Source organism: Nycticebus coucang, chromosome 22 (genome assembly GCF_027406575.1).
Source record: "Nycticebus coucang isolate mNycCou1 chromosome 22, mNycCou1.pri, whole genome shotgun sequence".
Taxonomy (NCBI): Eukaryota; Metazoa; Chordata; class Mammalia; order Primates; family Lorisidae; genus Nycticebus; species Nycticebus coucang.
This window is the reverse complement of record NC_069801.1, coordinates 32,985,101-33,001,344: the sequence shown is the minus strand read 5'-3', so window position 1 is coordinate 33,001,344 and position 16,244 is coordinate 32,985,101. Positions and strand designations below refer to the sequence as shown.

The following is a 16,244-nucleotide window of genomic DNA, read 5'->3' as shown; positions in this document are numbered from 1 at the left end:
AACCCACCACCTGGGGCTGAGGTGATGAGTCATGATCACTTAGTTTTTCACTTTCAGTATAGTATTCAATAAATTATATGAGACATTCAATACTTTATTATTAAATGGGCTTTGTATTGGATGATTTTGCTCAACTCTAGGCTAATGTAAGTGCTCTAAGCACATTTAAGGTAGGGTAGGCTAAGTCATGATGGTTGCTGGTTAGGTGTATTAAATGCATTTCTGATTTATGATATTTTCAAGTTATGATGGTTTTTTTGGGGACATCATAGCTCCATTTTGGGTACAGTAGCATCTGTGTATTGCTAACTAGAGAATATCTGAGACCCCAGTACCCATCACAAGAGCTGGCATACAGCAAGTGCTCAGTAAGGATGAACTGAAAGGAGTATGTAGCCCCTTCCTTCTAAACCCCCAAAGGGATCTACGAACCATCTCCATAAGTAAGGATTGACGTTTAAAATAACAGGACTGGTGGTAGAGAAATAGCTTGTGAAGACCAGAGTAAGTACATCCCATTAATCGTCTGTACCCAATACCAAAGATTCATACTTGAAAAGCACTTGGTGGTGGCAAAGTATTAAGGTGGGGAGGGAACACATTCTCCCCATAGCTGGGTTTTTCCAAATGGGACAGCTGAGACTTAGGAAGAATCCATTCAGCAGGAGACAGCCCTGTGGTACAGCAATGCTTTGGTGCAGTGACCTGACACGACTTCTACTGGGAATTTTATTCCTTAAAGCAACCAACTCTAAAGGCTGCTAGGAAGTATGACCACACTTCCACACTGCTTCCAGTTCATATTCGCTAGCCAGCTTGAAAGTGCCCAGGACACTTTGCTGGAGCTCCAGACCAGGGTAAGCCTGAGACAACTGTTCATTTCTAGAGACAGTGAGAAACAGTCGTCTTCTACGTGTCTGTCAACCATGTTCTCTAATCACACACTCATTGTAAGTTCTACATAGGGTACATTCTGTTTTTTTCTGGAAACATATTTTTCTTCCTTCTTGCACAAAATCAAATCATGAATATCAGTCGTGAATGCTATATGCTGATACTGTATATGAGGAATTTCAGTAAACTCAAACCGTTCAGTCCTTTTCTTTGGTTGAAGATGTATTTGTTTGTTGATAGCAATCTCCTCTTGCTATCAAAATTTCCAGACAGATTTTGTGAAGTATATCAATGCTTTCTCAGTGCCCTCTCATTTGATTTTACTACCTTCACTGAGATATGAGGCGCCTTTAAGGATACAAGCTGGGGATTTTGCCTGAGATACTAATATTTAAACACTAAATGGGTAATACTTTAAAGTGGAGCTGGAAAAGGTTCAACATGAAGCCAAGGCCTTACAGACTCCTTCACCTTCTCCCCATCCAGTTGCTATGGTGGGGGTGGAGAGGATTATTACAGAGCATTGGAATTCTTTGTGGGGAGAGGGAAGGGAGGGAGATGGCTACCCAAGGGTTATAAATATCAGCAGCCAAACTCTTGGTTGGCTGTAGAGAACAACAGACAGACTGTAGTCTCCCCTTAAAGGCACAGAACAAGGAAGCTCCCTGAAGTATTTCCACAAAGGAAGTCCCTTTTCTCATTAGAAACATATCCACCAAACACCAACACCTGTATCAACAACTGTATGCAAATTCCAGATGCCAGAGAGAGTGACTAGGAGGTTTTAAGCCAGAAACAACAGATTAGCACCACCAAAAAAAAAAAAAAAAAGAATCCGGGCAGTGCCTGTGGCTCAGTCGGTAAGGCGCCAGCCCCATATACCGAGGGTGGCGGGTTCAAACCCAGCCCCGGCCAAACTGCAACCAAAAAATAGCCGGGCGTTGTGGCGGGCACCTATTGTCCCAGCTGTAGTCCCAGCTACTCGGGAGGCTGAGGCAAGAGAATCGCTTAAGCCCAGGAGTTGGAGGTTGCTGTGAGCTGTGTGAGGCCACAGCACTCTACCGAGGGCCATAAAGTGAGACTCTGTCTCTACAAAAAAAAAAAAAAAAAAAAAAAAAAGAATCCTAGGCCTGGCCCTACAGGAAAAGCTGAGTTAGAGACAGTTGTTGCTACCACACACAGTCCTAATCAGATCACGAGAAGGCTGCTTGCTACACGTTTAATTTAATCAACTAACACTTATTCCAAATGAATCTTAAATTTCCCACACACAGGTGTCTGTAGTTCTCAAGTTAGAATGATTCTGTCTTTCAGAAGACATTTGGCAATATCTGGAGATATTTTTATAGTTGTCACAACTGGGAAGTTACTATAACACATGTAGATAGAGACCAGAAATGCTACTAAATATCCTACAAGGCAAAGGACAGCTCCTCACAACAAAGAATTATCCAAAATGTCAACAGTACTGAAATTGAGAAATCCTGTTCTGGAGTACTCTCTTATTCCTTGGTCCCTAGCTCCTATCTGGAGTGCCTTGTTTAGGAAGAAAGAAAAAAAAATAATAACATATGGGTCAGGGGTCAGTACAAATTAGGATTTGGGAGGGGAAAATAAAGGGCACCTAATCATTGTCTCTTGGCTGCTGTAAAGCTGGAGATAATGAACCTCCAAATGACAGGTCATACCAAGTTTGATTTCCCATTTCTCCAGGGGCAGGTAGATAATGGTGACCTCATTTGCTTTATCCCCTAGTGACTCACTCTCAGGCAGGTGTATTAAGCGGCAAAATGCAGATGGGCTGATATTGCCTTTGTAATCATTTGAAAGGAAGTAGTGAGTACCCCTGTGCAAACTGGCAGTCTTTTAGCTCCTTGTTGGGCCCTGCCTTTTGTGGGTTTTCACCTGTGCTCATGAGGATGCCTAAGTTTGCTTTCTATGAGGCAAAGAAAAGCAAATGAAGGAGTTTATAAGACTTTCTTATTCTGGTTTCATAGTAGGAAATCTAGGTCTCCCAGATAGAAGCTGCAAGTGTATTGAGTCCCTGATTCTAGGCTCTGCTCAATTTGTTAGGAGTGAAAACAATCCTAAAGAAGCCTGCTACCCACCTGTGTCCCACAAGCCACCCTCAAGAGAAGGAAAAGACCAACTGGCTTGGATGCTTCAAATGTATGATTATGGGAAGAGAACCACTGAGAGGAACCCACAAATCCTAAGAGGTTTCTGTTTTCTCCATTTTTTTTTTTTTTTAATCACTGAGAGGTAGAATGCCAAGTCTGAAGCCTGGCCCAAACACACAGTGAATATAAATAAATATGGTAACACAAATACATGAAGGGACATCCAGATTTCTTGGTACTGCTCACTGCTACGATGCCAAAACTACCACACACTTGGTATGACTGAGAAGTCAGCAAGGTTCTTCCAGGAGAACATAAAGGAGGGGTTGGTTTAAAATTGAGATCTCAATTCTTCTTTTTATTTTTTAGGGATGGCACCTCACTATGTTGTCCAGGCTGGTCTGGAACTCCTACAGACTCAAGGAATCCCCCTGCCTCAGCCTTCCGAGTAGCTGAGATTACAGGTGTGCAGTCACTGTGCCTAGCTTCCTAAAAAGCAGATAGATTTTTAATTTTTGGTCAGGCTCAATTTTTTTTTTTTTTTTTTGCAGTTTTTGACTGGGGCCAGGTTTGAACCCGCCACCTCCAGTAAATGGGGCTGGTGCCCTTGAGCCACAGGCACCGCTTTTTATTTTGAGCCAGAGTCTCACCATGTTGCTCTTGGTAGAGTGCCGTGATGTCACAGCTCACAGCAACCTCCAACTCTTGGGCTTAAGTGATTCTCTTGCCTCAGCCTCCCAAGTAGCTGGAACTACAGGCGCCCACCACAATGCCCAGCTTCAATTCTTGATAAGGAAACTCTATGTAGGGAATTTCAAAAAGAGAAACACCTCTTGTTATCATAAGACTTAATAGATTGGCTTGGTGCCCGTAGCTTATTGGTTACGGTGCTGGCCATATACATGGGGGCTGGCAGGTTCGAACCCTGCCTGGGCCAGCTAAACAATGACAACTACAAAAAAAAATACAGCTGGGCATTGTGGCGGGTGCCTGTAGTCCCAGCTACTTGAGAGTCTGAGGCAGGAGAATCACTTAAGCCCAAGAGTTTGAGGCTGCTGTGAGCTAAGATGCCACCGCACTCTACCAAGGGTGACACAGAGAGACTTAAGACTTAATAGATTTCTCTTTATTCTACCCTTCCCATGAAGATCACCCTTGGGAAATTATTTGGTTTAAGTTTCAGTAATATAAAGGCCCCTCCTTCCTTCTAAGTCTCCTGTTAGACATATACAATTCCTTTCCCTCAATAATCTGAGACACTCTTGTTCAGGAAAACGGAAGTTCCTGAAGAGATTAGCCAAATTCTTTTCTTTCTAGTTTCCTGAAAACCTGCTCAGTACTCTCATTAGTGATATCTAGAATAGCTTCTTCCTTTCCACTTCCAACAGACAGCTGAACCCTGTCTAGCTCTTTGCCTGGTTTGAGTGGAAAAGGACTCTCTTCTATTCCCATATAACAGGTCCTCACTGGCTGACCAGATTCTATCATTTCAGAAGTCATACAGGGAATATCTTTCCTAGAAATAACGACTTTAGTTTTCCACATTGATTTTCCCAGAGACTGACTGCAGTTCCATGGATTTGTCAGCATTACTGCATAGTCCCTAATAAGACGGGGTTATCCACAGACTTGACTCATATGTCTGTTTGACTATCCCCAATAGAGTTAGCTAGGTTCAAAGCAGAGCCTGCATGTCTGTCTCACAGGTTCATATTCTCTTCTCCTATACAGATTCTGTGCTGAGACCATGATTCTATTAAAAAATAAATAAATAAATAAAGGGGCCGGGCATAGTGGCTCACGCCTGTAATCCTAGAACTTTGGGAGGCCGAGGTGGGTGGACTGCCTGAGCTTGGGAGTTTGACACTAGCCCTAGCAAGAACGAGACCCCATCTCTAAAAAAATAGCCAGGTGTTGTGGTGGGCACTTGTAGTCCCAGCTACTCGGGAGGCTCAATCAAGAGAATCACTTAAGCCCAAGAGTTTGAGGTTGCTGTGAGTTATGATGCCTATAGCACTCTACTGAGGGTAACAAAGTGAGACTCTGACTCAAAAAAAAAAAAAAAAAAAAAGGCTGGAAACTTAAAGCTAATGCTATTTTTTAAGATTTATTTTCATCTCTGCTTTTTCCATATTAAAACTAATTTGAATGTGAAAGCAGAGTCATACTCTGCTTGAATGTAGTCTGCTGCTTATGCAAGGAATCATTAATCTATTGCTGAAGTACAACACATTAACCCAGGAACTCAATGCTCAAATCATGCAAATGACTCAGTCCTCAGAATGGGTCCAAAAAGACCTTCCCTTTATGCAGCCTCCAGGGCACTGTGGAACGGATACACTGTGTTTTTCCCCTCTCATTGTTTTCACTTCCCATGAGCTCATCCAAGAGCCTTCTCCTCCTCTCCTGACCAAAGACCTTCTGGGAGAAGGCAAAAGTTCTTTAAACAAAGTTTTTGATTTCCCTATAAGGTAGACAGGGGGAACAGGGCTTTTGATTTGTATTCCTAACTTGAGGAGGGATACTGATCACTAACAATGGGTCACACACAGGGCACTCCATCACCCTCCTCACTGTTCCACTCTTCTTCCAGGCTTGTCTTGTCAACACCAGTCCACTGCAGTTAAACACACTCTGCAGGTGCCCAGCTGATCAGTGTCCAGTCCCTGCCTTCACACTGTGGAAGGCTTATTCTTAGAAATCAGGGAAACAATTTGTCTATAACAAGCAACTAAGCAGCTACTGAGCTCTGAGCACTATTAGGCAACATTAATAGGAAACACATAAAATAATACCCAGTAATTTCTTGAAATCTTCCAGCAACACCAAAATTCAGCATGTCTCTAGAAATCAAGGATTAAGCGAAAAGGAAGAAGTGACTTGCCTGGAAATCTAAACAATATTTTTGCCTGTTTGTGGACTATTTCTTACATTCCAGCTTGTATTTTTAAGGCAATTTTAACAAGCCTGGTTTACTTCCATTTTCTAGCCCACTAAAGATTAGAAGGAAAGGGCAGACTGCTAAGAGTAGACCCAGTGACAACAGTGAAAAGTGACAGCAGTAAACAATACTGACATCATGGTAGTGGGGGAAAACCCAGAAATTACCTGTCCCTACAGAAACACATACACAGCCAGTCCAACCAGTACCATACTGTACAGGTCCTAAACACAAACTCTAATACAGAAATCAAACTGCACAGAAGTTTAGGAACATTTAATACAATGCAGCCCCAAATGTCTCTAATTCCTTGAGAGTATCAGCATAGAAAACAGTAGAATCAATTTCAAGGAAAGCTGAAAAGAAACAAGAAGACTGCCACCAGAACAGAGGTGTGCGAGTGACTAAGAGGAGTACACATCAGCTCATGGGTTTGAGTTTTCTCTGCCTACCCTTTCCCTTGTCTGGGTCAAACCTAACTATGATTTGACTTCTGTTGTTCCAAATTGTAGTATCTCCAAACAAGGTACGGGGGCCTTCAGCTAGCGTCTCACTTTAGTGCTGAACATTCCCCAAGCTCCAAGAGGAGGCCCTTTTGAAATAGCCTCCTTTTTGCTTGGATCTTGTCTATAAAGTTGTCACCTTCCTAGGGCCATGTGGCTCTGAGCTGGTATCAACACCACCTAGCCATCTATGCTTTTTAAGAGAAAGAACAGGCAGGGGCTCTGAGAGAATGTACTCTGACAGCAGGAGTGTTAACTGTGTAAGTGGGAATGATTAACACTACTTATAGAAATACAGTGCCTGAAGTGTCCTTTCCAAACCTATTCCATGCACAGTGGCAGAGTGAGGCACTTTTAGGTATTTATTTATATAGCAAAGGAAACTCCAGGGGCAAAAGGCTCACATAGTGAGAACCAAGACTCAACAGGCAAGCCTCTGACCCAGAAAATCCACACTTTGGGGTCATCTAACATCTTCTGCTGTTTTAATTTATACTCACAAAATCTCAGGATCAGAAATTTTGACTATGGAAAAAATGAAAATATTTGGCAATTAAGATAAATTTGTACTTTTGAGGAGTCTCAGGTATTTTTTTTTTTTTTTTGTAGAGACAGAGTCTCATTTTCTGGCCCTCGGTAGAGTGCCATGGCCTCACACAGCTCACAGCAACCTCCAACTCCCGGGCTTAAGCGATTCTCTTGCCTCAGCCTCCTGAGTAGCTGGGACTACAGGCACCCGCCACAATGCCCGGCTATTTTTTTTGGTTGCAGTTTGGCCAGGGCCAGGTTTGAACCCGCCACCCTCGGTATATGGGACCGGTGCCCTACCGACTGAGCCACAGGTGCCGCCCTCAGGTATTTTCTTTCTTAAGCTGGTTGCTGCAAATGGGAAATTTCTTTGAAGTGTTATGTTTTTACCTTAATAATTCACAAAAATGTTATGTTTTATCCCATAATACATCAAATATTTTTCCCCCAAATCTGTATAAATCAATACTTTAGGAAGATGAATACATGTTTATCCTACAGTTTCTCATACTTCTATTTGAACAATGGGGACCAAGAAGACATGTCAATGTGAAATTTCAAGAAATCCTAAAGATAAGACTTGAACATTTTTTTCCTATATCCTTAATTGGATATAAAAACCCAAATAAACTATGATAGAAACTTAGACTAGTTTACCCAGAAGTCCAAGAGACTAATTTCCAAACAGTTTGCCCAAATGGTGATAGAAGTGAGAATAATGAAGGAACAAAATTTGAAATGTACACTCAATTGGTTCTAAGTTACAAGCAAAGAAATACACATTAGACAGAAACAGATGAAAAAACAGGGGCAAGACTTACTTTAAAATCTGCCAATTGTTGGTTGATGATGTCCACTTCAGTTCCCACTACCCACTGGAGGGCCTCTGCCTCCTCTGCCGCTGTGGTGGCATCATTGAGTACTTTCAATTTCTTATAGAAGTCCTCTACACGGCCCAATGTCAGCTCTAGCTGTTCCTGACGAGCTTTCCCCCTCTCTGCCAACTTGCCACATTGTTTGTTCAGAGCTTCTAGCTCCCTCTTGAGACCTAACAAGTCCAGAGTCCCCTCTTCTTCTAGCATTTGTCGGCACTCTGCTTCTGAGGCCTCTATGTCTAACCTGAGGACTTGGATTTTGTTAAGGAACAGCTGTACATCCTCAATTTGGGACTGGAGGCTGTCAGTATCTCTACCAATAGCACCCATGCCATCTAGCTCATCGTCCAGATCTGCCAACTGAGAAAACATCTCTCGGACTCGGCAGTGAAACTGACCAATACCCTCCAGCTTCTTTTCCATAATCATACAACCACTGTTCACTCTTTGCTTTACTTCTAGGAACTCTTGCTGAGTGATCTCAGCTTGATGTAGCAGTTGAGAAGCATCAGATCCATCTGGGGCATCTTCCAGCAGACCCTGGGTGAAGTTCCTCAGATAGTCCACCTGAGGCTCCAGAGCCTGTAGCACTTCCTGCTGAGCTCTTAGCTTCTCCAGGTTCTTGTTGCTACAGGCTTGAGAGCCCAGAGCATCAAAGATCTCAAGTTGGTGTTTGGCTCCTTCAACCTTCTTTTCAATATTCTTAAAGCTTTCCTGGAATTCCTTGAGCCTCTGAGTCATTTCTTCAAGTGACCCTGTTTTGGCCTGCAACTCTTCTATAATGGCATCCATTTTCTGGTTGATCCCAGCCTTCTCATCCCGGATATCATCCTCATCTGTTTCTGAAGAGTTGATCAGAACGTCAGCAGCACTATTCAGTATTTCAAGCAGGGACCGGCGCTTCTCCACCTCATTCAGCATAGCCTTTGATCTCAGGAGGCTGGATTCTAGCTGCACTGGATCTAATGTGACCTGCAACTCAGACATCTTGGCTTTACAATCCTCTATCCAAGGCACAAGGTCTTGTACGTGCCAGTGATATTTCTGCGCTTTCTGCATACAGTCCTTCAGCCTGGATTGTCTATCTGCAGTTTTTTTTCCAAGTTCTTCCCAATGGCTTTTGAGCTCAACCAACTGGTTTTGCAAAGTCCTTTTCTCTTCTCCAGGAGGTACAGAAATAAGCAGAGATTCCCCTTCAGCCACAATCACTTCATAGGAACCACTGTGCTGATTAAGGCTCTTCTGAAACTCTTCATTCTCTTGTAGCTGAGACTGCAGCCGCTCCAATTTTGCAGAAATTGGGCAGCTTTTTGCTTGCTGGCTTTGTTTGTCATCCAACCAGGTCCTCAGCTCATCAAACATTTGCTGGAACTGCTGGGTGCTGGCAAGAGCTGCCTGGAGTCTGTTCATGCGATCAGCTGAAATGAGAAAATGGAATTGAAATTAATCAAGCCTGAACATGGTATTAAAAATGTTTTAGTGAGAGTATATGGGCTAATCTTAGGGGAAGGAAACTAATGTTAATTGATGGCCTCCCACAAAAAAGGTATGCAACTAGGCTCTTTCATATACTGTACCTTATTTAATCCTTATGTCAGCCTTGTAAGTTGATCTGAGTAACAGAAGTAAACTTTTATGCAGATAAAAAGTGGCCTCAGCCTCCCGAGTAGCTAGGACTACAGGAGCTGGCCACAACACCCGGATATTTTTTTTTTTCTTGTTGCAGTTTGGCCGGGGCTGGGTTTGAACCCGCCACCCTCAGTATATGTGGCCAGCACCCTACCCACTGAGGCACAGGCGCCGCCCAACAAAAGTTTTCTTGTACCAGGTCATCATTAAGAAGTCAAGAACATGTTCTAAATTTGCATGATGTGTGTGTATATGACATTAAGTGAGTGTCATGAAAGTATATATATATATATATATTTTTTTTTTTTTTGGTTTGCAAAGTTTATTAAAAATCAAAGAATAGAAAAACTTTACATAAAAATATGTGAATTTTAGGAAAGTATATATTGAACTTCACCTATTAGTACATTTACAGGGATGACTCTCTACTTGCTAGTTAAATTTATATTAGAGTTTTTATCTCTAGGACTATGCTATGTAAAGCTTCACATATTAATATATTCAATTTGTTCTCATTATAGCTGGAAGAAGGGACAGGTTAACATTCTTCTGAGTCCCCAAAGTACTTAACAGTCATCCTACATTCTTAGAACTATTACCAACCTGCCCCTTCTTTCTACATGCCATTAATAACAGCGTAAGTGTGTTCCACATCCCAACTCACCTGCAAGATCTTCTAAACCTTGGAGAGGCAAGGCAACTGTCTCCAAACGCTTCTTCAGCTCATCCTTGAGATACTGCTCACCGATGAGCACAGAGAGTTCATCGCACAGTGTCTGAGCCTCCTTGACTTCATGGTCTAATTGCTCTAAGTCAGATCGAATCTCACTGGTCTCTTCTAATTGCTGCTTTACGGCCTCAGGTTGGGTGCTGATGGCTGACTGGCCACTCAGCCGCTGTCCAACTGCTTTCACCTTCTCTGATAAGTCCTGGAGCAATTCCTGGTACTGTGTGCTTTTGACAATAGCTTGGTCAATTTGGTTGGAACGGGAATTGAGTTTGTCAGTTAGCTCAACCCACTTCTGATTAATGCTCTGGAGTTCTTTCTGTACATGGCTGGTGGATGGCGAGACATCTCCAGGGCCTGTTAGGATGCCCTGAGCTGCCTCATTCAATTGCTCATGCTGTTGCCTGCGTGCTTGAAATTCCTTCAGCATAAACTGAAACAGAAATGACACCAAGATGTTTAGATAGAAAGAAACAGATCTAAAAGCAGTGTCAAAACAAAAACTGACTTTTTGCTGTGCCAAATAGTGCCAACCTCTTTTAAAAATAAACCAGAAAACAACAAAACAGAAAAACTCCAAGGATTAGGAAGTAACACTTAACAATTTCTGTCTATTTTATTTCTTTTCCTATTTGCCAAATTCCGTTTCAACATCAGTTACTACAGTCAGCTTATTATGCTGGGGGCCTGATTCTTGCTCTCTACACTGGCGTTCAGCGGCTTTGCCTTTGAATTCCTGGCTGGGATTGTCACTTCAATTCTCAATGTCTGTTGTTCTTGGTTTCTTTTTCAGAATTCCAACAGCATGTATAATCTATATACTATAATATAGGACAAGTACATAAAGAGTGACTTTTTTTCTTTCTATTCCCTGCTGCTCTCATGTAATCTCAGGATTACAGGCACTAGAGGCAGACTGCCTGCATTCAACTCCTGGAGCCATCACCAATTAGATTCAGGACTTTAGGTGAGTTTTAAAAAGTTCTCCAAACCTCAGTTTCTTCATCTATAAAATGAGAATAGTAAAGTACTTGTCTTGGCTGTTTTAAAAATCAAATAATGTAATTTATGTGAAGTACTTAGCATTTATACTGCACAAAAATAAATAAGACTTGACCTCAAGAAATAACAGAGATAAAAAGAATGAACTCTAATACTATGTAACACAACAAAAAATGGTTAAACATTAAAGATGGAATTGTGACAGCTTGGAAAGGGTGATTAATTCTATTGAGGAATGATAAAAGGTAGAAGAGAGAAATGAGAAGAAGCCCCCCTCCCTCTCCAAGTGACAAAAAAGAACGACTAGGAGTTCTCTAAGCAGACTGGGGAAGGCTGGTGAAGGGCAACCAGGGTTAGCAAAGACCCAGAGATCAAGCTATTTTCATAATAATACTACGATGTTCTTTGCCTTCTGAAATTCTTGTTCTCTCATAAACAGTCAATGAAGTTTTCCAGAGGCCATGTGGCATTTGCTATTGCAACAGATATGCAGAAGCAGATGTAAGAACATTCTCTTACACCAGACATTAAAGAGATTACAAAGATATAAAACCATACCGCGCATTACTAAACTTTATATGTTTAGAAAATGTTATTTTTTCATAAAAATGTTACTCAGGTTAAAGTGACAGTTTTATCACTGTTATTTTAATACATATATAAATTCCTCAGTGGTTTTTTTTTTTTGTTGTTGTTGTTTTATTTATACATTTTTTTGAGACAGACTCTCACTCTGTAGTCCTGGATAGAGTGCCATGGTGGCATAGCTCTCAGCAACCTCAAATTCCTGGGGTCAATTGATCCTCTTGCCTCAGCCTCCAAGTAGCTAGGACTACAGACACCCGCTTGGATGCCCAGCTAATTTTTCTATTTTTAGTAGAGACAGGGTCTTACTCAGCTTGGGCTGGTCTCAAACTTCTGAGCTCAAACATCTACCTGCCTTGGCCTCCCAGAGTGCTAGGATTATAGGTGAGTCACTGTATCCAGCCTCCCTCAGTGTTTTAATATAGCAAATATCAATACATATCAATAGATAAACACAAGCTCTCTGGAATCTCAATAATTTTTAATAATACAAAAGGAGTTTGAGAATAAAAAGTTTGAAAACCACTGGATTAGAGAAATACTTGTAGGTAAACTAAATAGGACTCAATAATTATCTGGATACAGGGGCTGAAAGAAAGGTTTCCTTCAAAAATTACGCTTAGGGATGAACTTAATAGAACTTAGGCGGTAAGATGAAGTAGAACAGGGAGGATGGGAGGGTGGGAGGATGTAGAATAAGGAAGAGGTTCTAGGCAGGATTTCATTAGAAATGACATAATATCAACCAACTAAAATTTCTATAATGTTGGATACTTAAATTTTTTTTTGAGACAGAGTCTCACTATGTCCCCCTTGGTAGAGTGCTGTACCGTCATAGCTCACAGTAACCTCCAGCTCTTGGGCTTAAGTGATTCTCTTGCCTCAGCCTCCCAAGTAGCTGGGACTACAGGCATGACCACAATGCTAAGTCAATTTTTTTGAGGTTTGATGAGTAGAACATCCTTAAGTAAAGCCGGTAGACATAAGATATATTTAGTAATATGAATCACTATGACTGGGGATTAAAAGTAAAATATTACTGCAATTTAGTCAGAAAAAGTTCCCCATTCTCACATCCACTCATCTTACTCCTGCTAGTGATGATATAAATAACAGATTATTTACTATTAGATAGGCACTGTGATAAACATCTTAAAGCATCTCGCTTAAACTGAAGAAACCAAGACCCTGAAAGGTTAAATGAGTTGTCCGAGGTCACAGAAAACCTACACATGAGAAGCAACATTCAAATATAGATTCATGTAATTCTAATTTCTTTGCCCTAAATTTATAGCTGCATGCTGATTTTGTGAGAACTTTTTTGCTTATCTGTGATTTCAGATATCATGAAAAGTATGCCTTGACCTTTTTTTGGCTAATCAGTTTTCATTGCTGATTGTGTATTTAATATGTGGCCCAAGACAACTCTTACCCTTTTAACGTGCACCAGACACAAAAAATGGTTGGACACCCCTGCTAAAGCATTAAGCTATTCTGCTCACCTGAACCTGTTGTTTTTGAGCATTCAACATGTTGGGGTCAATAGACAGGGGCCCCAGCACTCCCATCATTAGCTCTTTCTCCATCAGCCAGGGCCGGAGCTGGGATTCTGCAGCCTGGAAGCAGGCCAGATGGCTTGCAGACTCCTCCAGCTGCCTTTGCCGAGCCACAGTCACCTCAGTGGCCCTTTCCCATCGGGAATCTGTAGAGAGGAAATGAGAGCATATATTCCTTTGCTCTCATCAACAACTGGCCTGGCCCCTAAATTATGTTCCAAATATACTACAGGAAATAACCCCAGGAGCATTATTGAAATTTTTTTAAAACTAAAAGTAACCTTTTAAAACTTTTAACTAGAGTAACACAGATAGTTCTGTATCTTGACTATAGTAGCAGTAATATGAAAAACTGCTACTGTATAAAGTATACAGTATTTTACATATACTACATATCCATGTATATATTATTTTATGATCTGTTTTTAAATTTACTATATTATGGACATTTTTCATGCCATTTAATTTTTTCATGGTAGTAAGTAATCATCTATGTTTTTTATAGTTCAGTATTATGAACACACAAGGTATTTAATCCTTACATTGAATCAATATTTTTAAAGTTTGATCATCAAAAAATCCTTAAGTGAAACCAAAAGATATAGGATAGTAATATAAATCACTATCACTGGAGATTTTTGAGATTATTTCCTATTTTTCACTTTTATTAACAATGTCTTTTTAGTTTTTCAACACAGTAGATTGTCAGTTTGACTTGCTCAAGAAAGCCAAACTTCTGGCTCTGAGTAAACTCTTTAATTATTTTCCCTAACCAGGATCACTCTCTGGCTGTGTCTAGGCCTTTCCCTTATTTATGAAAATTAAGTAAAAATAATTCTTGCTTTATAGGATGTGCTGAAATTCTCTATTTGCTTTGAAGACAAATAATTTAGTGAATCTGCAATACTCCTCTGATAACTTACTGAGCTCTTCTTGCATTTTTTTCCAATTTTCTGCTTCTTGTGAGTTGGGATATGTCATCAGTAATCCGGCCAGAGCTTCCTTTACTTTTTGAATTTTTGGAGAATTCTGTTCCAATTCAGCCAGGAAAGCCTAGCAGAAAGAACATCATGCATGGTGTGAGATTCTGAACAGGAAAAAAAGCTGAAAAACTGGTTGGCAATTATGGGCTTTACTCTGATTTTATCCATGTCCTGTTTTGTGATTTTAAGAAATGTAACCTTTCTGCTTTAATTTTTCCTTCAAAATGAAAAATCTAAGTGGCAAGATCTTAGTTTCTTACGTACAACACATCAATAGAACCCAATAAGAAGGAATCATTAATTCCTAGAAAGTTTAAGTGCCAGGATATGATGATGATGATGATAATGACAATGATGTTATTGTTTTCATAATGCTCAATGGGAATACTGAAAATTTTGATGACTATTTCTTACAGGATTTTCTATGGTCTTACATCTTCTGACATTTTTCCTAGTTCCACATGTCAATTTAAGAATGAACTGTAGCTGACATGGTGACTCACGCCTATAATCCCAGCACTCTGGGAGGCTGAGGTGTGTAGATTGAGCTCGCAGGTTCAAGACCAGCCTGAGCCAGAGTGAGACCTTGTCTCTAAAAATAGCTGGGTGTTGTGGAGGGTGCCTGTAGTCCCAGCTACTCGGGAGGCTGAGGAAAGAGATTCACTTGAACCCAAGAGTTTGAGGTTGCTGTGAGCTATGACGCCATAGCACTCTACTAAGAGCGACAAAATGAGACTCCCTCTCCACAAAACAAAAACAAAAACAAACAAAACCTGTAATCAGAGTTATTTAGATCCCTGCAAGCTGAGAAGATGTTTTGTTGAGAATGGTTTGGCTTTGCTTATAGCATAAATGAGATTCCACCCTCAGTGAAATGATCCTCCTGGAGAGAGCTATTCTTTTTCTGCAATGTATCTAGTTTTGTTTCTGAATCTCATTTATAGCAACTTCTTTCTTTCTCTTTCTCTTTTTTTTTTTTTTTTTGAGACAGAGTCTCACTATGTTGCCCTCAGTAGAGTGCCGTAGCATCACAGCTCACAGCAACCTCAAACTCTTGGGCTTAAGCGATGCTCTTGCCTCAGCCTCCCAAGTAGCTGGGACTATAGGCACCCACCACAACGCCTGGCTACTTTTTTGTTGTGGTTGTCATTGTTGTTTAGCAGGCCCAGGCTGGGTTCAAACCTCCCTGCCTTGGTGTATGTGTCTGGCATCATAACCACTGTGCTATGGGCACCAAACCACATTTATAGCAATTTCTAATTTCATAGGTAAGAAAATTCTCAAGGAGAGTTAAGGCATATTAATCATTTGGACAGTTGCTCCTATCTCACTTTCAGCAGTCTCTTCTGGGGTTGGGATCCAGCTAATGTTTCAGTACCTTATTAGATTCAGCTTGGGCTTTTACTGTTTCTGTCTTGGTTGGAGATGATGAGGCATCCATGGATTTCAGGACTTCCTCTTTTGATTCCAGCCACTGCAGCACTGAGCTTGCCTCTCTTTGAACCTCCTCCATTCTGCTGAGGACAGACTGAAGGCTTTCCTGGCGCTCTTGAAGTACTCCCCCCAGCTTCTCATACTTCAGGTTTACATCTGACATGTCACACTGGATCTCCGTCAGATCTAGTATCATAGAAACAGAAATCAGACTGGGAATAGCTCTCCATGCATTGCCCTTGATTCCTCATTCCTAAATTATTTGTCAGGATTAGGCACATCTCCTACTCCTTGTGAACTGGAGATTATCTTCCTGATAAACCACATAAAAGTTCTTGTTTATGTACAAAAAGCAAAAGAACTCTCATCAATCTGCTTTCTGGTTTTGCCATTATATCCTCACACATATGCCTTAAGATGCTCAGTAAACATGGGAACAACACAAATCAGGGCAGCACACTACTGAG

The 16,244-nt window shown here is 41.0% G+C and overlaps 1 protein-coding gene across 9 annotated transcripts in view; it reads right to left on the bottom strand.

The window, feature by feature from the left end:
- The window catches only part of MACF1 (microtubule actin crosslinking factor 1), a 401,452-nt gene that overhangs the window by 83,141 nt on the left and 302,067 nt on the right, over positions 1-16,244 (bottom strand). For all 9 annotated transcript variants that reach the window (XM_053575600.1, XM_053575601.1, XM_053575606.1 and 6 more), the window contains 5 exons: positions 15,722-15,963; positions 14,284-14,413; positions 13,307-13,506; positions 10,155-10,650; positions 7,808-9,279 (listed from right to left, as the gene is read on the bottom strand). In XM_053575600.1, the coding sequence (XP_053431575.1) occupies positions 7,808-9,279; positions 10,155-10,650; positions 13,307-13,506; positions 14,284-14,413; positions 15,722-15,963 (2,540 nt within the window). The remainder of the gene's footprint in view (positions 1-7,807; positions 9,280-10,154; positions 10,651-13,306; positions 13,507-14,283; positions 14,414-15,721; positions 15,964-16,244) is intronic.